Here is a 24,900-nt window from a genome sequence, read left to right on the forward strand (position 1 = left end):
AACTGTCCTCCAGCAGTCCTAAAGCGGGGCTCTATCGAGCTCGCCCTCATCCGGCAACGATGCCTAAAGATGCTGCGCGTACGCATTTGCGACATCCGGTTGTTTCAGTCGCGCTAGATTGTACTGAGCGGCCGTCGGTACCGTACATTGTTGATGACGGATAGTTTTGGGCGCAGTTTCACCATCACCAGGTAGTAGTCGGAGTCAATGTTAGCGCCACGATAGGTTCTGACGTCGGTTATGTCAAAGAAGTGCCGTCCATCGATCAAAACATGGTCGATTTGCGATTCTGTCTGCTAAGGTGATCTCCAGGTTTAACGATACGGGAGGCTGTGCTGAAAATAGGTGCTACGAATGGCCATATTCTTGCAGGCGGCAAAATCTATCAGTCGTAGGCCGTTCTCGTTCGTCAGCCGGTGGGCGCTGAACTTTCCAATCGTCGGTCTGAACTCCTCCTCCTGGCCAACCTGAGCGTTCAAATCTCCTATGATGATCTTAACGTCGTGGCTTGGGCAGCGGTCTTACTCACGTTCAAGCTGCGCGTAAAATGCGTCCTTGTCATCATCAGTGCTTCCGGAGTGTGGGCTATGCACGTTGATTATGCTTAACTTAAACTCTCCCAATATAAACCAGCTGAAGTATTAATACCAGGGAAAAACTCTGCAGTAAATTCGATATAAATTTCTGAAAATTCTTTTGAAGCTTGCTCCGTGATAAAGCATTAATGAGTTACATAGAATATCCAATGTTGCAACATTGGAACAAATGTCGAATAAAATTATTAATAATTTTATTGAATGAAACGATGCTTTTTTCTCTTATAAGCAGGTGAATTCAATTAACCTGTACAATTTCTAAACGACTACGGCAAATGTAATGTAATATGTAATGGTGTTTCGGCAAACGGTCCATTCTGATGAATTACTTTCTGCCAAATGATCCGTTTGTGAATTAGTTTTCTGGCAAAAATCATTCTGGCGAATGGATTCTGGCAAACGATATTTGGACATATGAATGTCACACAATTCTCAAGGAGTAGAAGAGCTAAAAAAATATCGTTTTAATATTCAACTTATATTGCCGGTAGAAATCTTTTACAATGTAGGAATTGATGCATTGCATTTTGAAGAACTATATGTGTGATGTCGAAGAACTACTCCAAGGTTTTACAGAATGCTATATTATTACCTTTAAAGCATATGGGAATTGTACAAAAAAATCTAATATATTCATAAGCGTTGAAAGCTCATCAGATTTAATCTCACATTTAACAACCATTTAGAACGATTCAACAAAGCATAGGTAATTTTCAATCGTAAAAGCTACATATACCTTCCATGAATTGACATATTAAAATGCAAATGTCTCGATTAAGCCGCAATTAAACACAACGCCCTAAGGCACCGCCGTATCCTACAATTGCAAATTTCTTGGTACCCACTTGGCGGAAAAACACTTGCGTGACGAGCAGCAACTTAACAGAACCAAGCGTTATGTTTCTGCCTGCTTTGGAGCATGCATGCAGATATGTTTCGAGCGGCATGTAAAAGTGCTCCATACCCGAAGAGAGCACAGATAAGAGCACAATAAAACAACAGCAAATTTTCCCATTACCGGCACCAGATCATGTAGGATGGATGATTTATCTAAACGGCCGAACAAGTTGATCGACGAAGATGAAGGTGCAAGGGTATAACTTCAAAATATTTCACATTCCCAGACTACCGTGGCCAGGTAAACGATTCCCATGAAAGAGCTTCTTGGTGCCTACTTCTGAATGGGTGCAAAGAAATTTGTGCCAGTCATTCCCCCAAAAAAACTAAACCCTGCTCGAACAAATGGTACGATTCTTAAGTAGGAAGGTATGCAACGATCCCAACAACTTACCTCTAGTGCAGTCAATATCACACACGGATGCTGCAGATAGACGATCGTAGACTCATCACTGTATCCACCGGAGGGGAATCGATTCAGCTGTTCGAGATCGGCCGCTGGAAAAAACGAAATGTAATCAACATTTTGTTGTAATAAACTGTTGAGCACCTCTTCTTAGACTTTAACCCTTTCAGGACCAAGCTTCTATATTATTTGGAAGTGAAAGATTGTGCACCTATCTTCGGTTTCTTCAGTAGATTTGTGCCTTTAGTATTTAGTTATCTGTGCAGTAAAAATATAAACGAACAAGTTTTGCTATACATAAGAGGTCCAGATATACAAAACATTTGAAACATTTTTGGTCTTGCAATGGCTACATGAATCTTAGTTCATAATATATATTCGGGCCTTCCTTAGCCGAGTGGTTAGAGTCCGCGCAACGTCATGCTGAAGGTCATGCGAACCCAGACGATTCCCGGTCGGTCCAGGATCTTTTTGTAAAGGAAATTTCCTTGACTTGTTTAGTATTGTTTTTATGCAAAAGTATGGAACAACATTTTGATTCAAATGCCGAACACTTTGTTAATTCTGTCTCATATTCCGAACACCTTGATTCAAATTCCGAACAGCACAGATAAATCGTATTCAAATGAATAATTCAGTAAATAAATTTATCTGACCTAGATCTACTGACCTCTAACTAAGAAATCATCACTCATCATCATCACAGGTCCAAAATTGATTTGAATATAAGTAGATGAAAATACCGAATTTAGTACTATACCATTTAATTCCACTAGAGAAACTCTAGTGGAATTCAAGATTTATTATGATTTGAATATGTTTAAAGTGAATTGCAATTGACTGCCATTTCCTGGTAATTCGATGACATATTTCAGCGAAACATTTCAACCAAATCACCATACAAAAAGCGAGTGTTCGAAATATGAGTCTGTTCAGAATTTGAGACAAAACGGTATATGCATACAATAAAGAAGGCAAGATTCGCGCGCGAGGTTTAACTAAAATAATGTGGTTTAATTAGATGTGATTGGTGAACATTATTATCGGCTGGAAAGAACTAGGATTGACGGAAGTTAAAGTGCATGGATTAGGAGTGTATGTAAAATAAAAGTTGAAAAAAGATAAGAGTTATTGGGAAAGAAAAGGAACCCGATTTTTCACACAATTCAGAGATCTGCGGAATGCATTGCAGAATGTAGGTATAAGTCACGAACCTATATTCACCAACATAAAGATTGACTAGTTTGATCAGTTCTGCATATCTTAGGCTTCAATTTCAACTAGCTTCATAAGGTACTCCTTCCTTGCGACACATCGAACTTCACAATTTTACAAACCAAGTTTTAAGAAGTTCAAGGGAACATTTCTTGGGGAATCCGACATGTAGTTAAGTCATGTTTTGCATCAGATAAATACCTCTCGTGTCTTTATTGATCTTGTAAACTGGCTCAAACAATTATTGAATCTAAACCAACACATTTTTCAAAAGTATTCCTTTCTTTAAATTTATTCTGTTAGTTTTTAAGGATACCTTAAGAAGTTACTCCAGAGATTGGCAATATAATGATTGTTCAGAATTTCTTCAAAATTTCAACCATAAATGCCCTCATGATTGCATGTAAATATAAAAGTAATCATTCATGAAAATCCCGATGAATTGCATTAAAAAATGTTACAAGAGAAAACTCTTTTTTTTTCTCTAAAAACACCAAAACTTTAATGATTATTGTCCTTTGCAGAAAGCATCCCATTAGTCAACGGACCAGTCCTCAACGACCAGCGACGCCGTCTGAAAACATTCCTCACTGACCATTGTAAGAGCTTTTAGTCCTTTGAGGAACTCTTGAAGATTCTATAACAATTATAGAACAAATTACCCAACAAAACCCTGGATAATGTGCTGCAGAATTAATTGGAACGTTCTCTGAAAACTTTTTGGCCCTTGGAAGAAATTTATGTACAAAACCGTTAGAATGACTGCTGTAATATTTTCTGGTATCAAACCATAAATTAATTTTTGAATAATCCATGTACAATCTACTTAAGAAATTACTCATTAACCATGTGTAATCCTTGGAGTATTCCATAGAGAAATCTCTGAAGGAATTTTCTCGAGGAAACATCATGAAGAATTCGTGGTCGAATTCATTGAAAAATTCATGAAAAAACCCTGGAGATCCGTGAAATAACCCCTGGAGGAATTCAGCGAGAAATTGGTGGGAGAATCCATGGAGGAGTCATTGAAGAAATTACTATAAAAGAGGCACGAGTTTCCTAGATTGATTCTCAAACGAATTTCTTCAATCCTAGAATAGACAGTTGTGGATTTCCCAAAAATAATTCACGCAGGAATAAGAACTGTTGATTTTACACTTTGTTTTTACTATATCTTTTTTATTTGTTGATAAAATCGTAATCGGTTTTCTGTGCATCGTTCAACTATTATTCTATAATGTTATAAAAATATAAAATCTTACAAAATGCTTTTGTTTGAAGAGCTAAAAAGTTTTTCCAAAAACTCCTAAGAAAAACTGTTCATCATAGTTAAGCATTATTTTTCGCATATCAAAAATCCTCATTTATATGAACAAATTGTATGTTAGTATCCTTTATCATGCTACTGAAAGTAGCGGTTTAAAAAAATCAATAATATTCCACCGTTCTCTGACACTAGGTCATTCTAGTGATTAATCTTTTATGTTCAAATTTTCTTAATCACCATCCATTTACTCCCCGTAAGAAAGTAAATTAAAATCGTTTTAAAAATTGGTTTATATTTCTAAAGAAACTATATTTGTATAAAACATAGCTAAATCGCGACTCCTAACCGCATTCTTAGGTATATTTTTTATTTTTTATTAAAAAATCGCACACTTTTAAAATCTTGTACACATATTCATCGAGCTACAGCAAATTGTAAGCGTTTTTCTCAAAATATTTTGATAAGTAATCTCAGAGTAACACATTATGAAATCAATACATGGAAAATAAATTTGATTTCATTACAGCGGTGTTCCCAGCTTTGATGGTTGTCATTGTGCCTTGGAAGGTCTTCTGAAAATAAAGCATTTGTTTTTCTATTGTGCTTTAAATGTGACGTAGGGATCAAATGAGCAACGCTATGAAGGCATAGGTTATTTTCCATATTAATACTATATTAGTGCTTCCGTCAGGACATACTTTAAACCTAAACATTCTACTCATATCAGTTCCATTTAAAATTTAAAAAAAAAAATCTCTAAAAATAATTGAACCTGAAAAATTGTTGCTCCAAAAATAACTTGATGTTTTTCAGTAGGCTTCTGATTGATGATGCTTTCGAAGAACAAGCCTTTTTTGAATATAAAAAATGTAAATTGTCGAATTTTCCAGCCAATTTGGACCTTGTTCTAATTCGGACCATCAATGATTTTTCAATACTGGCGTTACTGTAAAGATCGCGTGTACCGTTTTTCTACCCACCGTCTGGATCTAACACAATACGTTTGACGCCTTTCAGTTAATTCGTTTGATTTTTATATTAGTTTGTTGTTTTGAAGTGCTCTAGTGTGCTATCGGTTAACATTATTTCCAAGCTTCTGTAGTTGACAATAATTCTCCATACTTGTTTTTAATTATGAATCGTAGTTTACGGCTAACCAGCCGAGTGGAAGTTTAACAACTACCGAAAAGCTAAACATTGCATATACTTTTGCAATTGGATTAAATGGACAAATTGATGTGAAGTTTTGCGAAAAAGTTACACGTCTTCTCAGTGAGAATCGAACTCACGACTCCCTGATCTCTACACACCAAATTTTCGATTTGTCTTCCAGCAATTTGGTTTCAGCAATTCAGCAATACATCACTTAACTGATGTACAGCAATTCTGTAATTGTTTACTGGAATTCAGTAATCTTAATTGCTGGATACTTGTCAACACAATCAGATTTACTGATTTTCGGTAACTTGTATGACAAATGATTCATAACCAGCAATCTATTTGAAATTTTGCCGTAAACCAGCAAACATAATTACTGAACTCCAGCAAAAGTAGTACTTGTCAACTGAGAAACTTAAAACGAGAAAATTTTCTCCCACTGGTCCTATTTACCATTTTGAAGGTTTATGAAAAATGTAACAACTAATATTTTTTATCCCTCGGAATATCTAAGTAAGTACTGTATTAAGTGAAATATATAATATTGATAAACAACTCAAGTGTTTATTTCTAGGATGCTAACACAACCGGAACGGCGAATGGTGCTTTGCCTCTTCCTTTCCCCACGAAGAGCAACACATAATTTTTAAATATGAAAATAAATGTTTATGGCATGAAACGGAGTAGCATTTTTATAATTTTCATGACGACTATTACCTAAACTTTTCATCAACCAGGACCTGGTGACCCAAAACTGCTGGAAAGCAGCAAAAACCCCATACTATAGTAACAAATATCCAAGTGCTGATTATTTAGCAAGTGAAAATGTACTTTGCTGGATGATCAGTAAAACAGCTGTCATGTTTGGGGCGATCCATTAATTATGTAAGACAATTTTCGGGGTTTTTCAACCCCCCTCCCCCCATAGTAAGATTTTTTGTATGAAAATTTAAAATAAATTGTATGATGCGTAAGAAATCTCAAACCCCCCCACCCCCCATAAACCCTTACATAATTAATGGACAGCCCCTTTATGCGAATTTGCTTTGCGGAATGATGCAGCAAATTTCATTTTGCTCGATCGATTGCTGAATTTACAGCACAAAAAAATTAGCAAAAAATTGCTGGTTTACAGCAATAAAATTTTGGTGTGTAACTACACACAATGCCTAGCCCGAGAGCGCATTATTTTTGAGGTATAGCGTTGGGCGATTTTGAATCGATGTTCCGAAAATCGATGTTTGCTTTCCGATTAATCGATTTTTTGAATCGATGTTTGGAGCACCTAAAATCGGGTGAATCGATTCTCTTCATTCGATTCTTTGATTCGATTCATTTTGTACAAATCGTTAAAGATTTCTTAATGAGTTTGTGGAATCGAAACCACACTTGAACTAATCTTGATGTAGTAAATTTGTTCGATTGATTTTCGAAACTGTTTTGTTTGAAAGCTGTTGAAATCGAATGCAAATGTATTTGGTGTCACTTCAAGCTTCATAAATGTCAATTTTTATCCGATTCGAATCGATTCAAAAACATCGATTCAAAGGATTCGATTAAATCGGAGAATCGATTCGGCAGTTCAAATGTGAATCGATTCAGTAACATCGATGTTCTAGAAAAATTTGCCCAACGCTATGAGGTATTGAAATAGCACACTACACTAGCCAGCAACTGTGCTGGCTGAGGTTTCTATTGTGTGGGCTTCCAATGGGTGGCGACGTTCTCAAACGACCGGTTACGGAACATGAGTCCGTTGCTCGATAAATACTTGTTTTGGCATTGGATATGAATAGGATGCGTTGTGTTTGGAATGGCATCTAATTCTTCCGAAAGAGGTGCACTTTGCGAAAAAGGACCACGTGATTATTGAGCTGAAATCGAATTCAGGTTAACTTCTGCGTTCATGAGTCCTCTCATGGCGTAGGGGTAACGCGCCCTAACTAGAGATCAGGGAGTCGTGAGTTCGATTCTCACTGAGAAGACGTGTAACTTTTGCGCAAATCTTCACATCAATTTGTCAATTTAATCCAATTGCAAATTATATGTAATGTTTAGCTTTTCGGTAGTTGTTAATAATTCTCCAATCTTTCTGTGTTATTTTCTAATCGAATCCCCTAAGCCTAAGCTTTCATCTGACCATATGGTTTTGATATGCTTATGCACTGTTTGTGCTCAACTAGTTTGAACATCTCAAAATGTGTGTTGGTCCAATCCGGACCTTTTGATATGGTTCAATACGGACCTCTTGATTTTCAACGAGTAGTCAGTCTATTTCATAAGCTCCACGCCGTGAAAGTCTTCTGGAATTGCCAGAAAATCACAGAAGTTGTAGTATTGATTGATGGTGGCTTTTGTTTCTGTTGCCGTTAAGTAAGAGTCAATAAACCAGTTATTTGAGAAGCATTTCCATTAATACCACAGCCTATTTTGGATACAGCCTTCCAGTTTTCATTTGGAAATTCCACACACAAAAAAAACGTTTGCGGGTGCTGAGAACAATACAATCAACTTTCCCTTATCCGATATAATGTTTTCTGACCATCAATTTGAACTTTGACTTTATTTTATAATCACTTCAATATAGCGTACTTTTACCATAAAGTGTATGTGGATACTTTTCCAACTTGAAGTCCCGAGACTCGATGCTTTACCTTTCAGTTTCCCGAACAAGTTCACCTTTTTAACCCGATATTTTCATGCTATGTTTCAATATGTTGAAATTTTACTATATTTTATGCAAAAATGGCTTTTCCCAATGTATTTTGTCAAAATAACAAAAAGCTTTTTTTACCTCAATATCTCCCATACACGATGGTCAGCTTAAAATCAAGTTAGGGAAAGTTCGCTGTACTGAATTTTGAACCAGTTTCGGATTTCACCCATGTTTTTTATAACAAAATTCACATTCTACTTGAGCTAGTTCTGACTCAAACTAAATTAAAATTTTTCACGCATTGAGTTTATTTTTTATGCTTGCGCTTATAGAAGAAGTTCAACAAGCTTTGATACCAAACAAATCGGAGTTATTTTTTATATCTACCATAGCAAAAAAACGATAATATATAGGGTGGTCCGCATTAGAACATGGGGGGTCCGAATTGGAACAGGATTGGTTCAATTCGGACCTTTTGGAGAATTTTGTTCAAACATGTCTAGTCATGTCCTGATAGGAGATACCACAAAAGTCTCTGAGAGAAAAGAGCGCGCGCTAAATAAGGCTTTCAAGAAAACATAAAACTTTTCATACCGTCCATCGTGCTGAAAAGATATGGCCAAAAAACTGTTACTAGGTCCGAATTGGACCATGTTCCCCTAATCATTGTTTTTGATAACTTCAAAAAATCGACTGTTCTAAACGTTGTGGCTTATCAGTGTGAAATTTGATTATTTGTGTGGCTTTCTTTTTATCACAATATTGTACAATATTAGTCGAACGATGTACAGAAAACTGATTGCGGTTTCATTGATAAATTAAAAAGATAAAGAAAGAATCACTAAAGAAAATCTTTCAAGAATCTTTGAATGAATTTGTGAAACATTTCTTGTGGATTTTTTGGAGCAAGTTGCAGATGGAATTTCGGAGTGTTCTCTGAAGTTGTCTCTGATTGTTTTTCTAAACAAATCTCTGGGAAATTCTAAAAGCCTTACCTTGAAGAATCTGTAACTTAACCCTTAAAACTGTGAAATAGTCTCGAAGGAATCTCGGGATTAGCATTAGCATTAAGCAATTCGCACATTTTTTAGGTGGTACTGTCCTAGTCCGACTGATTGTTTCCAGCCCAAAGTACCTCAATACACAGGTACCGGATTCCCAGAAAGCAAACTACGCTTAGCTTATATATAGCGAAAAAGCAACCTTCAAGGCTCATGGATCTTTTGGTACATATTTTGTTTCAATGGAACATCTTTCAAATCTTTGTTGCAATGGTAGTTGAATTATTGAAATGTGTGTTAGAGATCCTATCTTTGGTCCATCCGTACATAGATATGATCGTATTGTCGGGGCCCAGATAGCCGTAGCGGTAAACGCGCAGCTATTCAGCATGACCATGCTGAGGGTCGTGGGTTTGAATCCCACTGGTCAAGGATCTTTTCGTAAAGGAAATTTTCTCGATTCCCAGGGCATAGAAGTATCTTCGTACCTGTCACACGATATACACATGCAAAAATGGTCAATCGGCAAAGAAAGCTCTCAGTTAATAACTGTGGAAGTGCTCATAAGAACACTAATCTGAGAAGCAGGCTTTGTCCCAGTTGGGACGTAACGCCAGAAAAGAAGAATATGATCGTATTATGTTATAACGGTGTTACATAGAATTGTTTTGAACAATAAGAAAATCTTTCGAATCTTGGGTGCTGATAGATTGAAAGATCCAAAACAATTTGGATAACCTAGCATTTCTATATCCTATCCTCTTGAAATGTTATATGTGATGTTCTAGTGATTCAAAGGGACTCCTTGAACATATGTACTTGTATATAAGCAAAATTGATAACAAAAACTTTATGTATACCATCGAAAATCCAGAACATTTTGGATGACATAGTCTAAGAACATCTTACACAAATTTTATGAGTATATTCTGATTTTTCTATGACTGTTATGATATATCGGAACGCAAAAAAATATTCGTACGTAAAATGTGTGTAGAAAAAGTCGTCCTGAAAGGGTTAAACCATGCTTAATCCAAAGGTAAACCAAGTTAAAGGCGTAGGTAATAGTTTTGGAATCGGCCTTTAGGCCGATTAAACTGGATATTGATGCCATGGAAACAATCCAATAAAGTACAACATTTATTACACTACTTACTTTTCAATCCCGAGACCAGCACTCGAAACGGGTACTTGTGGCTGTAGGAAGCTAGATTGCCCCGTATCAGAATGTATGGCATTGAAGTTCAATCTGAAACGGAAGGAAAAAAGAACGAAAATCAAAACGATGCATTCTTCTCTGAGGGAAAGTGAAAATATGACCAATTTTGGAGTCGGAGCTCCTCTGCGGCGCGCCTCGAGGAAATCAAAAGTGGAAGTAATTGGACCGCGTTAATTTGCGACGACGACGGGAACCGGATCCGCTGCGCCGATGATTGACGTGGGTGTGTTTCTTCCACTGGCATTGAATGTTTGTTTGTAATATATTTTTAGAACCGATTGGCGAATCGGAATTGCATCCGCACGATTGCACAATGATCGAAAGAAATGAAGTTTGTCCGAATTTTGTTTCATTGAAGAAATATCCCAGCTGTTTTTTTTTTCTTATAGAGGGACATTAGTCTCTTGCAATATGCTGTCTGCTATTTGGTATTTTAACTGTTTCAGAAGCGAGTATTCACATACTACGAAACTTTTTTAAACCATACATGTTGTTATTAAAAATGCAATCGAATTTGGGCGGCATTACAAAGTTTTTTGAATTTGATCGAGTGTGATTACAATGTGTGTGAAGAATGGATAAATATTCTTTTATTTATTATAAAAAATATTGTTCTGCAAAAAATCAAACGTTTTTTTATGAGATATAAGGAAGTTTTTTAATTTGTACTATTCAAAAGATCTAATACCTATTGAAATTTATGTAGTAAAAAGTCATAAAATTCGTCTAGATGTACAATAAAAATTCATTAATGTTATATCAGATGGTATAAAACATTAGTGAAATATTTTATCCCTAATATGTGAACTTTGTACTTTATTTTAGTATAATTTTTTAACATCAATTTTATGTCATAAGAGTCAATTAAATTTCAGTTTTAATTTTTAATCAAGAATCATAAGAATCTAATAAATAAGATATGAATAAATAATAAAACATTTTAAATCTTTCAATCGTTTTTGGTAGTTTTGACCGCCATTGTGTATGGATCCCGACCATTGTGGATTGCCCGGCATAAAACTGGGTTGGGCTGCTGCAATGATATCTGCACATTTGCGGATGCATCCGGTATCGGTGCAGTTTACTGAATGGCGACTCTGCCGGATCGTGGAAAAGCGATGGACAAACATTGTTCTATATTAAAGATCGCGTGTTGGATTGCAGCGGAGTAACAGCGGTGGGGAGAGAGTAATGGGGCAGCATAATAAAAATAACGAGTCGAGTGAGCGGTTAGTCAGTCAGTTAGCAGTGCTTTACTTCGGTTAGATATCGGTCAGGTGCGGTTCAAAATCTCTCACCCGTGTATAACTGACTGAGGGAGATTCGGAACCGTGACTTCGATACTCCATATACCGTTATTATCAAAAGATACTGATTTTTCCGCCATATTTTTGTAGTAGCTCTTTGAAGAATATAAGATAACTATATCATTGCGGCAGCAATTTAAAATTTTGATCAAACCAATGTTGAGAAAACCAAGAAATGTTTTGTCAAAATACTTACGCAGTAAGATAAACTTATTGCATTTCGAATGAGCCATAGAGAGTTTCAATCAGACGTGTAATTTCAGAAATATGGACAAAGCACTTTTGTATGTTTTATAGCAGGCGAGTATACCTGAAGTCTTCATACGAAATTCTTCGTTTCTTTTATATGGCAACATACAATACTTTTCTAAAGCATCGAAATGTAACTTTTGAGCTTCGAAAGTAGTATGAACTCTGTTGATAAGTATTCTCTACACTTACTGTTAATTTGCCTGCATGTTGACTGAAATCGAAAAATAATGCATTTCCAACAGCCAATATCTAAAATACTAGATGTGCTATACTGCCCATTAGACAGTTTCACAAAAATCGAAATGTTTGGGATTCAACCAGTCACCCCCTAGCCCTAGTTGCAATACTAAAACAAACTACCAGACAAATTTTCATCCAATTTGGAGAAGATTAAGAGGTGCCTCAAATCGAATTTGTGTTTTTTAGCTATTTTTTACATTCAAAACATTCTAACGCGAATTTGGAAAAACTAGAATCAAAATAAATACCACTAGTTGAACGTATTATTAGTACTTTACAATTATTGAGAACACTGTATGCCGATTAGAGATGGTTTTGACCTCATAAAATTGACTTCTGTTCATTAAAGTATGTACCTGTAAAACATATATTTCTTTACAGTTTTTGTTCTACGAGATTCTTAATCATAAAAGTTCAACCGTAGTATCATTCCTTTGCCATTTCTGAACATTATTGCAGTACATCATTTTTGTATTCGAATTACAGATAAATCGTCGGAAATACGACTTTCTTCATTCCCCTGCATTTAGAGCTGCTGCTAAATGGCGCAATTGCTGACATGTTACAAAATTGAACATAGTAGCTTTGCTTTTTCAATGATGGATGATGATTGAAGAAAACAGCTATCAAATGTCATCAACGCAGTCGTGTTTCAAACAACATTCGCATTTGATGCCAAGCAATTACATATGTGATAGGTCGAGGTCAAGCTTCTCGACTTTCGATCTTGAGGATCGAAAATTTGTCTGGTAGTTTGTTTTAGTCGGCAAGCCTCGTAGGATAAATTTACGACTCGTGCTGTAAAAATCATCATTCTGCAACTTGTTCCGTAAACTACTATTTTTCTAAAAACTAAAAAAATTTTCTTCAAAATTCAACGTCTATCACGTTACTACATCTTTCGTGAACTGGTATACCGTTTTGTCTCAAATTCCAAACAGACTCATATTCCGAACACTCGGTTTTTGTATGGCGATTTGGTTGAAATATTTCGCTGAAATATGCCACCAAATAACAAGGAAATGGCAATCAATTGCAATTCAATGTTAACGACTCCAGTATAATTTGTACCACGGGAGTAGTGATGATTCTCTATTTTTGGAACCAGTAGAACCAGCTCAGATAAATTTGTTTGCGAAATTATTCATTTGAATAGGATTTATTCGTGCTGTTCGGAATTTGAATCAAAAGGTGTTCGGAATATGAGACAGAATGAACACAGTGTTCGGCATTTGAATCAAAATGTTGTTTCACACTTTTAAGTAAAAGCAATACTAAACAGGTTTAAATAAACGTTTTTAAAGGCACATCCTACATCTAACAGTAAGGCTTTGCAGAGAAATAAAAATTCTCACAAATCTCAGCAAATTTATGCCTATCAGATGCATTTGAAGTCACTGGTGACCTCAAGTGTTCGGAATATGAGTCAAAACGGTACTAGCAAACTAACTAATATTTTGAACAGTAATTTAAAATCAAATCAAAACTATCTATACAGAACAGTAACAGTAACTTACAATATTGCCATAAGTCACTGTCCAACTGCATAAAACAAAAGACACTATTCACCATACGCTGCAGATTTGTATTATTGCTTTACTGCTCCACCGGCGTCTAGCAAACGCCAGCCAACTTTTTGGATAATGTTCACCGTCACACCCATCCGTCTGTCTTTACAACGAATCACCGCAGTCTTTGGAAGGGGGCTTCCTTCCTTCGCGGTAACCCCCAAATTTCATTTTTTTTTTCGCATTGTAGGAGTCACTCGGTCGGAACAACGAGCAGGTAAGCAACAGCTGAGAATTACAGCACCCATAAAATGAACGTTTGTATACCGCAGCTCATCAGATTACAGGCTTATGCTAATATGCCATAAACCGACCCGTGCCGTCCGCAGCCAAACCCAAACCCCGGTACACAGTGGCACGTTTTCATACAAGATTCGGACAAATCCTCTAAGTTGCCTCAAATCGATTGAAAACGGTAATTTACCAACTTAACTTGATGCTCACAGTAATCTTGAAAATGAACAAAAATTTAAAATTTAAATTTTTAGATGTATTTTTTCTTATATACGTGTTATGAGTCAATGTTTAAGCTAAAAATTAAATCATTTTGATTTCCTAAAGGCGGGGTTGGGTATAAGAGGGTTAAAAGTAATAAGTAATTTGAAATATTTATTAACAGTTATTCTACTGGGATAACACTGAAGACCTACATTTCAAATGACATAGAATTATAAGTGAAGGCACCTTATATTAATTGCTGAGAAGCATCATTAAGAGAATCATTATGTGAATTGGAGATCAATCTCCTCATTTTTACGGAGAAAATTGCATATATAGGCTGCTTTATTAAACTTGTATAAATTCCAAAGCCAATAACTTTGAGAAAATAAGAAAATGATAGAATTTCTGGAAAATTTCCTGTTTGAGACGAACTTTCTGGTTAAGGCATTGAAGATTTCTCAAATATTGTAGAGTTGCAAGTTGCAGGGTGTCCATTCAAAATCAATATTCCATTTCCCGGATTTTTCCCGGATGCCTAAAAACTAAAAACCAAATGACATCGTGGTTCCACGACATCATATTTTCTAGACATTTTTCATATAGTGATTTGTGTTTTATTTTTCTCGGTAGGATGTTTTTTAAAACCCCACAGCTCAAAATGCAAAATGCATTAATGCATATTAGCGAATCCTAATGCCGATTTTCAGAAGATTTGGTAGACAAAAACCTCCATGACGAAAAGAAAAAATCGGCCGAAAATATGTAAGTTCCCCTATGTAGAAAGTTTTGACATATTTGTTTTCAAGCTATGTATTTTCAGGTAGTATATATTATATATGGGATTTTTTGTTCTTCATTAAACAATTTTATGCAGTTCAACTAAACTATTTAATTCTTTTTAAATAAAATATTTGTCATAATAAAAATAATCATCTAGTATTTATTTTAAATTCAGAGATATTTTGTAATTTTATGCAAAAACATCTGCTCTGTCCATCTAGATTTGGATCGTAGTATCACAAAACGGCAATGTTCAACATAGCTATTCCATGCTCTTCTAAGAATACCTTCAAATGTATATTCCATGAGTGGTCCATGAAGTATTTTTTTTACCTGGTGCAATTCTCGTTGGATCCAAGGTTAGAACTTTAAGATAAAAACGATATCTCGTCAAAAAACATTGAATTGCTCACTTTCTAAAAGAAATACCAAAACAAACAAGCATTTTTCCAGATATCAATTTTTTTAGAAAAATATTGCTTAAGACTGAATAAAAATCTGTTCAAGGATACCTAAAGTACCTTGCCATTTATGTTTCCATAAAATATCTAACTAGTAATCTACAGCAATCCATACCAAATCTCGCCAGAGAACTCATTAGGACTTTGTCATAGATCAAGAACTAGTAATGTTAGTTATTCAAGCTTCTTCAAGAATCTGTATCAGTAGGGCACAAAGCTACTACCATGACTAACTTTAGCATTGGGGATTTTTCTCGACCGAATTTTTTGAAACTTCACAATAAGAAGCACTTCAGCAGGTATTCTTAATGAATTTTAAAAGATCTTGATGAACCCCTATACTAGCAGCTTCATTTTTTACTGCAAAAATATATTCAAATCGAGATAACTCTTTTGTTTCTCGATATATTTGCATCATTTTTTGACAAGCTCTCAAAAAAGTTTCAGAATCTGTGTTTACATTGATCATTGACCATCTGGATCCGAAGATATTCCTAAATTCCTTGGGGGACAGACGCGTAGCCATAACCCACGTTAATTTCTCAGGCAACTGTATTTTTATTGTATTCGAATATTCACTCTTCGAAACAATACATTTATGTTGTGTATGTTGTGTAAAAATGAAGCAATTTGAGGCAGCCCTTTTTGTGTTATGAGAATTTAGGTTTCTGATACCACGCTGACCAAATAAAGATCTTGATACCTTCAAAAAACATCATATCGAAATTTTCAGATATATCCAAGAATGCTTAATCGATTCGAATGATTTTTCAGAGTAGCTCTTTATTACATGCTAGCATTGAATATTCCACAGTTTATCTTTTTTGATAAATTGACCAAAAACAAAATGGCCGCCAAAGGCATTTCATATGGAGAATGTCGGTCCCCCAAGGAACATCGGAATATTTTCGAAACCAGATTCCCAATGATCAATATCGACATGGATTCTTAAACTACAAGAGTTTTTTGAGAACTTGTGAAAAAATGGTGCAAAAATATTAAGAAACAAAAAAGTTATCACGATTCGAATTTTTGTTTGCAGTAGGAAATGAAGCTGGTGGTAGAGGGGTTAAGAAACTTCTTAGATCTCCCAAGAAATTTTCCCAATCAAATCTTGGCTATGGTTTTAATCAACTGCTAGGATTTGCTAGTAATTGAAAAAAAAACATCGAAGGATCTTTTATAGATTCCACTGAAATCTTATTAGTAATCCACTATTTCACTAGCATTCAATTTAGGTTTCCGGCAAAGATCTTCCCGAAGAACGGTAGAAATTATGGGTTACAGTGATGTTTCATAAGATGTCCTTTGAATTTGCTCAATAAATATCTTTTTAAAGCGAAGTATGCACTTCAACAGAAAAGTAATCGCCTATCTCAATGCGTGGAAAATTTCTTGCAAGAAATGGTCAAGAAAAGCATTTTTCTTTGATCGCAGTACGCAGTTGTAAAGAAATGTCATTTCTAATGGAGCTCACTGTAGAAAATTTCTTGACCATTTCTTCCGCAGAAATTTTCACTTTTCTTGAGCGGAACAGCATACTTAGCTTAACCCAGAAATTTATAAAGCATCTCAAGAGAAATCGATAAAAATTGAAGAAAAAAAATTGATCCCACCAGGATTTTGCTAAAAAAAACTAGTAACCGTATCTCTCTAGCAACTCACTTAAAGCTAAAGTCAGTGATCAAGCAGTCGTGCATCCTCTTGCTAAATTTTCTAGTTCCACCTATAGTACTTTTTTTCCCGGTGTATGCAACAATTCCCCGGGTATTTCCCGTATTTTTCCCGACCATTTGGAATTCCCGGGTTTTTCCCGCTTTTCCCGGATTTCCCGGATGGATGGACTCCCTGACAGGGTGTCCATTCAAAACCAATTTTCCAATTCCCTGATTTTTCCCAGTTGCCCAAAAAATTAACAAACTGGTGGCAAAATGATCTTTAGACTTGATATTTTGTCATACAAATTTGGAGGACTTTAACTAACTTATTTATTTTTTTTTTTAATTATATTTTTAAAATGCTATAAGCTTTGAACGGTTTAAATTTCTAAAATGTTTTGTACAAAACAATATAAACCATTTGTTGAAACTTCTAAAGACTGTCCACTCACTAGAACTCATAGAAAGTTCAGAGAGATTTTGGAATTATATTTCTGCTCTGTGTATCTAGATATACAGCCATTCCATGAAAAACCATATTTTTTACATGAAAAAATATATTTCTAGTTTTTTTTTATATTTTTTAATGTAAATTTTTTTCTGAGTTTTATATTTTTTTGAAAAGTTGAAATCTTAAGCTTTCATTCTATAAAAAAATTGAAAATCGGTTGAGCTGTTAAAAATTTATAATTTTTTTTTTAAATAAAAATTTTGCAAAGTCGCTATTTTTCTGGTCACGCTATTTCGGAAATGGTCACCCTAATCAAAAAATCCAAAAACACGTGAATCCTTAGGAACAAAATAGCAAATTTTCACGAAATTCCGTGACCCACTAGATCGGGTTTTCATGGAATGGCTGTATAACTATATTTCCACAAAAGGGCAAAGCTCGGTATTCAATCTATTACCTTCTGAGAATGCCTTTGAAAATATGCGTTAGACATGGCCCATGGCTGGTTCCTTGAGAAATTCTTGATCTGATGAAACTCATGTTGAATCTAAGGAGAGATTAACAGAAATGATATCCCCAACTAAATTTTTTGATCTCCTATGAAGTTGGCTAAATTTGACATAAATCCAAAATTGCATTTTCCAAGAATCGCGTGAAGAACTTAACAAAAATCTGGCTACCTGAAGGTCCTCGCTATTCATTTATCCATCAAAAAGCTTTGAACAAATTTGAGAAATCTGTTCGGGATGATAAGAAGAATACGCTGTAAATATGGAGGAATCCATACAAAATCTCTTCAGGGGCCTCATAAGATCTAATGACAAAGGGATCAAGGATTAGGGTAACTCGGTGTAATACGCCCCAACGGGGCAATATGCCCCTCCTTATTTTCACGGGATTGAGGCTTCTTTTACAGGTAAATATGATTACATATCTTAAATATTCGCGAAAAAATGATGTTGCGCATAAATGTTCTTTGAGAAGTATAAACAATTAGTAGAAATTCTAAAAATATCGAAAATCCGGAAGCCTCAGGGTGAATGAAAACCATTATTTACTATTGTACTTATTACAAAAACTTTTACCGGAAAACGAATGCTAACAGACTCTTTAAAGCAGTGGTTCCCAACTTTTTTGAAGCTGCGACCCCCTATTAGGTTTTTTAAATATCCCGCAGACCTCTAAAAATTAATGTTATCAAAATGAAAATATCTCATAACGAATCAACAATCATATCAAATCTGTGATCCTCTGGAGTCCACTAAGCCCTTTGAGAACCTTATCAGAAGACTTCCAAATATCGTTCCTAAAGATTGATGAGAAACTTCGCGAAATGATCCACTCAAGTACAACAAAATAATATCTAGTTAAGAATATTCCAACAAAAACTCCTTCCAGAAATTTGTCAAAGATATTCCCAAGAGTAAGTTTTTTTTAACCGCCTTTTACAAGATATGAGTACAGTCGACTCTCCATAACTCGATATTCAAGGGACCATCGACTTATAGAATTATCGAGTTATAGAACATACTGACATCGAAAATTTTAAAATCAAAGGTTGAAATTTCTGTATTTTCAATATTTTTATGATCGCTTCTGCAAGCAAACAATATCAGTTCGATGATAGCATTTTGAAAAATTATCTTTGGACACTTTTTTCAAAATGTTCGAAAAATCCCTTATTTTTACTAAAATTTTATTTTTTATTTTTATGTTTTTAATCTATTATTACAACTTGCAAGTCCTTTATTCACTGCCAAACCAGAAATCATCCATGTCTCCCTGTATAAAATAATGTTTTTAGAAGGATATCGAGTAATGGAGGGAAATTTTGCTCCCACGTGGCATCGACTAGTGGAGACATCGAGTTATAGAAATATCGACTTACGGAGAGCATGATATGGGAATTTGAAGGGACCGCAAAATCCATCGAGTTATAGAATATATCGAGTTATAGAACAACGAGTTGTGGAGAGTCGACTGTATTTACAAAGATTTTTTTCAAAAAACAAGTTATGTGTTCACCAAGCATCGCTTTGAAAATGAGAAAAATCTTGCTAATAGACTAACAATCGTTCAAAGAATTCTAATTCAAAAATCCCCGAGGACTCTTCATTAACATTGTCAGATGTTCTTCAAGAATCTTGGAAGAATAACTCTTACAGTCGATCGGTGTTCAGACAGACTGGATTAGATTTTATTTCAATCTTGTAAAGATAATTCAACAAACTTGATGCAATTTTGGTACAATTCGTAAAATAGATAGGTTCCAATAAAACAAAAAATTGTGCACATTCCTCGCATAAACTGGGATAACGCCCTAAAAGCCATTGCTGGTAACCACGTGTATAGCTCGTTGTTTCAGAGCAAATGAATGTATAAGCATCCAACCCAATACCACCGGTAGGTAGAGAATGACCCTTTCTTCACATTGAGTTGTTAAATAACCTTTACATCTATTTGAATGATCAGACAAAACGAGTTACACACATGATTTCCAATGGCTTTTAGGGCGAGATCATAAGTTGTGCGATTTTGTTATTTGTAGGGTAACGTTTTTTTTAAACCATTTAAATCACTTAACATTTTAAAAAGTTCAGACAATGGTTTGAGAAAAAATATCTAATATGTTCAAATCCATCAATAGTTTACTAGGGAATTTTCAAAAAACATTTTGTCGATCTCGGCTCGCAGCTAGTATTTAAAAGATTAACATAATGTTAGTTTTAAATTCAAGCTCGCTCTTTCATCAGTAGTTCTGTGGATAAGAAAACAAAAACAAGTAGAATTTTTGAAAAGTCCAAAATTTAACCTCCGCTTATAAAGAGACATGCATTTAATGCGATGAATTTCTCTTTAATTGACCTTTAATGAAAGTGACTTCGCGGACCCCCTAAGATGTCGTCACGACCCCCTAAGGGTCCGCAGACCACTGGTTGGGAAACCCTGCTTTAAAGCTTAGCAAGTGGTGGAATTCTTCTTGGAAACCTTTCTACAACGCTGTGAACCATTTTTCTATGGGAGGGGCATATTGCCCGGGTTGTTTTGAAACGTAAACATTGGGACCGTTTACAACAAAACATCTTGTACATTTTTTGAAGCAACCTGGAAAGAGAAAGTTGCGTGCAAAGCATTACTAACTTAATAAGGAACACCTCGACAAAAAAAAAACCTTTAGAAGTGATGCATTTGCTACTGCGATAGACAAGTATTTTCTTAAGGGTGGGCGTATTATACCTTTTTACCTTACTCCAATTAGTAATCGAGATAAGGCTTCACCAAGAATCAGTATCATTTATAACCAAAGAAATCCTCCAAACGGAAATCTTAATTAATCTGGCCATGATACGAAAAAAACATTTGACAAGAAATTTGTCAAATATATTTTTGGTTCAGCTTTCTACTAAGAATTTCAAGCAAAATCAGCCAAGAGGCTATTCTAATACCCACTAAAACCATAGTAGCAATCTACTGATTACCTTCTTAGTGATCTCTCAGAAAGAACTTTCAAGCAACTGGTCAATTATCGATTCGATATCTGTAAGCATTCCAGTAAAGACCTTATTAAATGGAAATCTAACAAGAATCTCGCCAATAACCTTGTCAGGAATTAGGGATACCCTTCTTGTAATATTTTGAAAAGCCTAATTTATCTATCTACTAACTCACCAAAAGCTAGTCATGATGCGAAGAATGAGTGACAAGCAGTCGTACAACTTGTGGAAAATTTTTCTAGTTGCGCCTATAGTGCTTGAAATTGGAACAAACTGGGTTTTCGGGACATACCCCAGGTATTCTTCCAAAAATTCCCCTGGAGTTCTTCCGCAAATATTTCAAAGATTCTTTAAGGAATTCTGTTGAAGTATCTTCAGAAATCTTCAAGGGGCTTTTCTAGAATTACTTTTGACATTCTTCTGGATATCCTTAGAGTTCTTCCGCAAATCCTGCTGGAAACTTTTGAGATGTCTTTCGAGGAACCTTCCTAAACAAATTTCTAGATACTTCAAGAAATCCTTCTGAGCACCTCCCACAAAACCTTCGGAAATTCTTCGGAATACCTTTCGAGAATTCTTCCGGACAACCCTCTGGGATTTGTCCGATAATCTCTTTAGGATTCTCCCAGAAATCCTGCAGGAATTCTTCAAGTTATTTTTCGATGATTCTTCTGGAAATCCTCCTGAGATTTTTCTACTACAAAGATTCTTCTGGAAATCTTTCTGAGATGCTTCCGTACATCCCTGTTTGATTATTTCGTATACTTGCAGAAATATTTCTAAAAGTTTTCCGGCAATCCCTTTGACATACGTTCATTAATTTTGTTGGGATTCTGCCGGAAGCTCAGACTCGTTTCGGAAATTCTCCTGAAATTCTTCAAAAAATCCCTTGGTTTCCCGGTGTGTTCTCCTAATAGGGCGATATTCAAAACTGAAAAGGCAATAGATGGCTTTTTTTCAGTGGTAGTAAAAACGGAATCCTGAAGCAAAGAAAGCACCACGGAAGATGAACTAAACACAAAAAGTTATGTATTCACATTACACTTGATTTCTAATCACTACTTTTTTGATCCAGTTTCCTAATTGCAAGTAATTTACGTTTTTCATTGTTTTCCATACGTTTTGACAGTTCTACGACTACCATTCTTCCATGCGCTTGTGTTGAAAGTTTGTGTCGTCACTCGGCGGCCAGTGAAAGAAACTGAATGTTCTAAAGATTGTTGTCTGTATTTTTTGCCGCTGGCGCCAACTGTTAGCGTTTAAGAACGAAATAAACAGTCGTTACCCTATTGCACCACACTAGACAACGGACTAGCATGCAATGCCCAGAGACACAGTCGAAAAACGTTCCTGACGAAAAGTTTTCTGGACTGAAGCTGGAATCGTACCCACATTCCTTGATACGATGCGGCCAAATGCCTGACGACACTAACCACAATTCCGTTGAGATACAACTGTTTGAAGTAAACAAAATATACATTAGCCTTGTTCTCTATAAAAATCGAGAACAAGTCTGATCAATGCGAAATTTTGAGAAAAAATCATCCAAAAGCGAAGAAATCTGCAAAAAACGTCAACAGGCAATGTTAAGAACACCAGTTTTCGAGGTTTCGCCCGGCCATGCGCCACTGTGCGGCCCCAAGTTTCAGGTTACACAATGTGACACGGTCATCAATTCATGCGCCGTTGAATGTTTGCGCTTCCTCCCGGAGAAGTAGACGACGTCAAGACGAGAAGCTCTACGCACCGATGCAACGAAGTTTATACAACACGTTGTCACTATTATTTACAGTTTACCAAATGCTCACCGCAGGACGTATCGTTCAACGTTTAGGTACGTCTTTCACTAATTAAAACATACTGACTGTGTGGAACTAATCTTCCTCACCCGAACTTACTTTTGGCAGGGTGCCACAGAATTCAATCAACTACCTCCGGCGATCGATCAAGCACTAAAACCACGGCACGGAAGGCTATAAAACTTCCCGAGTTGGCACAAACTGGAGCACAACACAAATTTATTTTGCTGATCCCACGCGAATAATTCGCCGCTTCTGCGATTAATCACACCTCAGGGCAGGCAATCAACTTGGGGGGAGGTCGCTAGGGAACCGGCACCAGGATCACACAAAACGTCCAACAGAAACCGATACGCGTCACGTAACCAAACAAAAACCGAAACGAACGCCGCGGCGGATGTAAGACTACTACCGAGCTGAGCCAACAGCCGATGTGGGAGAAGCTCCCACCAGCAAAACAGCCTTATTTGCGGCGGACACCACAAGAGAGGAACGCGCTTGCATTTCCACAATGGTCTGAATCGACCATTTAAGCAGATCAGCGTATTTGTGGACGATTTTGAACTTTTTGCTGCTCAGACGATGATGATTGTCAATTGGTGAGCTCGTTTCATGCTTTTATGTTAAATGATTAATATATGACATCACACATTTTTATCCTGACAGCGATGTGGAAAATTATAAACTGATGTTCGGTAAATGAACTCGTTCATTACACATGTCCTTTTCGAATTAATAAAATCTTTGCAAGGTTCGTCATCAGAGGTATCAACATAGTATACGTTCACTCAAGTTTTGAACAAATAAATAAATGACTTAAAAGTGAGTTTACATGAGCCGCATCAAGGTGAATCCAGACTACGTAACTTTTAACCTTCTGACGTCTGTTTGTTGGGATCAATACACAGATAAAAAATTTCAATTTCAATGTAGCGTAAACAGAAGAGTATTGTAAAAGTAAATCAAATTCATCTATTGTTAAAGCATTACGTTTAATTTTCAACTAAAGATGCTTGAATGTTATATGATCGTGTAAATTTAAAGTGCATTCGATTGAAAAATAAGCGATTTGCCGTTGACATTTCAGTTTATTTTGATGCTCCAAATATGTGCTTAAAAATAAATTGAAATTTACAACATATTTTTAGCTGTGTATGTTATTTTTAAAACACCAGAAAAATCGAAAATCGAATGAAATTTTATAAAACAATTACGATTTGAAATTTGGGATTATTTTTACCCCCCGCATAACTGCATCTCCACAGAGGTGATCTTTTTATAAAAATGTTAAAAAACTCAATTAGGTACGAACAACTTTTCTGAAGACATCATTACGTCTAGAATTAACAAGAACCGAGAAAAATGTTTTTTCTTCTGCTAAATTGCCAATTCGGACCATTGTGCATTTGCTCATCGGTTGAACCTGTTCCACAGTCCAGCGTGGAGTCGACAACGTATTACTGGTTGATGAGCATCATGGGAGAAATACCTGTTGGTTCAGATGTTGTTGTTTGGGTCAGTTTGCTCACGCTGCCGCCGTTTTCCTCGCGCCGTAATAAAGCGTGGACTCTCTTCCTTCGTCCGTCCGTGACTTGCACATGTTTGGTTGTGCATTATCGTCATGGTGATACATTTTGTACGCGCGCGCTTCTCTACTCTACTGGTTCCACCAAAACCCAGTGATTTTCACCAGTCGATGCACTCCGTCTGCCACACAGACAGACAGGTGAGAGATTGAGCAAAGCATGTGCTGACCCTCGGCGTTTGCAGGAGTGCCAGATTTAGTTAGAATTTTAGGTAAATATTAGGGTTCAGTAGCATAGACATTGTACAATGGTAGGGTACCCAATGCCGGATTTGGGCTTTAGGGGGCCCCTAGTACAAAATAAGCCCGAAACGTTAAGGATATGAAAGTTTAATACAGAAAAAAAACTAACTCCTAATACTTCTCTAATAGGCCTTAGTCTCTTGCTTTATGATTTCGATGTTCTAGATATTGACAACATTTTGGAAGAACCAAGCACGCTTAGAAAA

The 24,900-nt window shown here is 35.9% G+C and overlaps 2 protein-coding genes across 4 annotated transcripts in view; both read right to left on the reverse strand.

Moving 5' to 3' along the window:
• Window positions 1–24,900, reverse strand: part of LOC110673993 (ankyrin repeat domain-containing protein 39) — a 65,488-nt gene that overhangs the window by 15,954 nt on the left and 24,634 nt on the right. Inside the window, exons 2-3 of the mRNA XM_021846313.1 lie at window positions 10,353–10,445; window positions 1,888–1,991 (exon numbers count right to left, since the gene is read on the reverse strand). The gene's annotated coding sequence lies outside the window, so the exon portion shown is untranslated. The remainder of the gene's footprint in view (window positions 1–1,887; window positions 1,992–10,352; window positions 10,446–24,900) is intronic.
• The window catches only part of LOC110676864, a 58,402-nt gene that overhangs the window by 8,890 nt on the left and 24,612 nt on the right, over window positions 1–24,900 (reverse strand). The window contains exons 1-3 of one of the 3 annotated variants that reach the window (XM_021846315.1): window positions 22,966–23,271; window positions 10,353–10,445; window positions 1,888–1,991 (exon numbers count right to left, since the gene is read on the reverse strand). In XM_021846315.1, the coding sequence (XP_021702007.1) occupies window positions 1,888–1,991; window positions 10,353–10,434 (186 nt within the window). In that variant the 5' untranslated portion in view covers window positions 10,435–10,445; window positions 22,966–23,271. Of the gene's footprint in view, window positions 1–1,887; window positions 1,992–10,352; window positions 10,446–22,955; window positions 23,272–24,900 lie in introns of those variants that run through there. The other 2 variants (XM_021846316.1, XM_021846314.1) reach the window with 2 other exon arrangements.

Source organism: Aedes aegypti, chromosome 2 (assembly GCF_002204515.2).
Source record: "Aedes aegypti strain LVP_AGWG chromosome 2, AaegL5.0 Primary Assembly, whole genome shotgun sequence".
Lineage (NCBI taxonomy): Eukaryota > Metazoa > Arthropoda > Insecta > Diptera > Culicidae > Aedes > Aedes aegypti.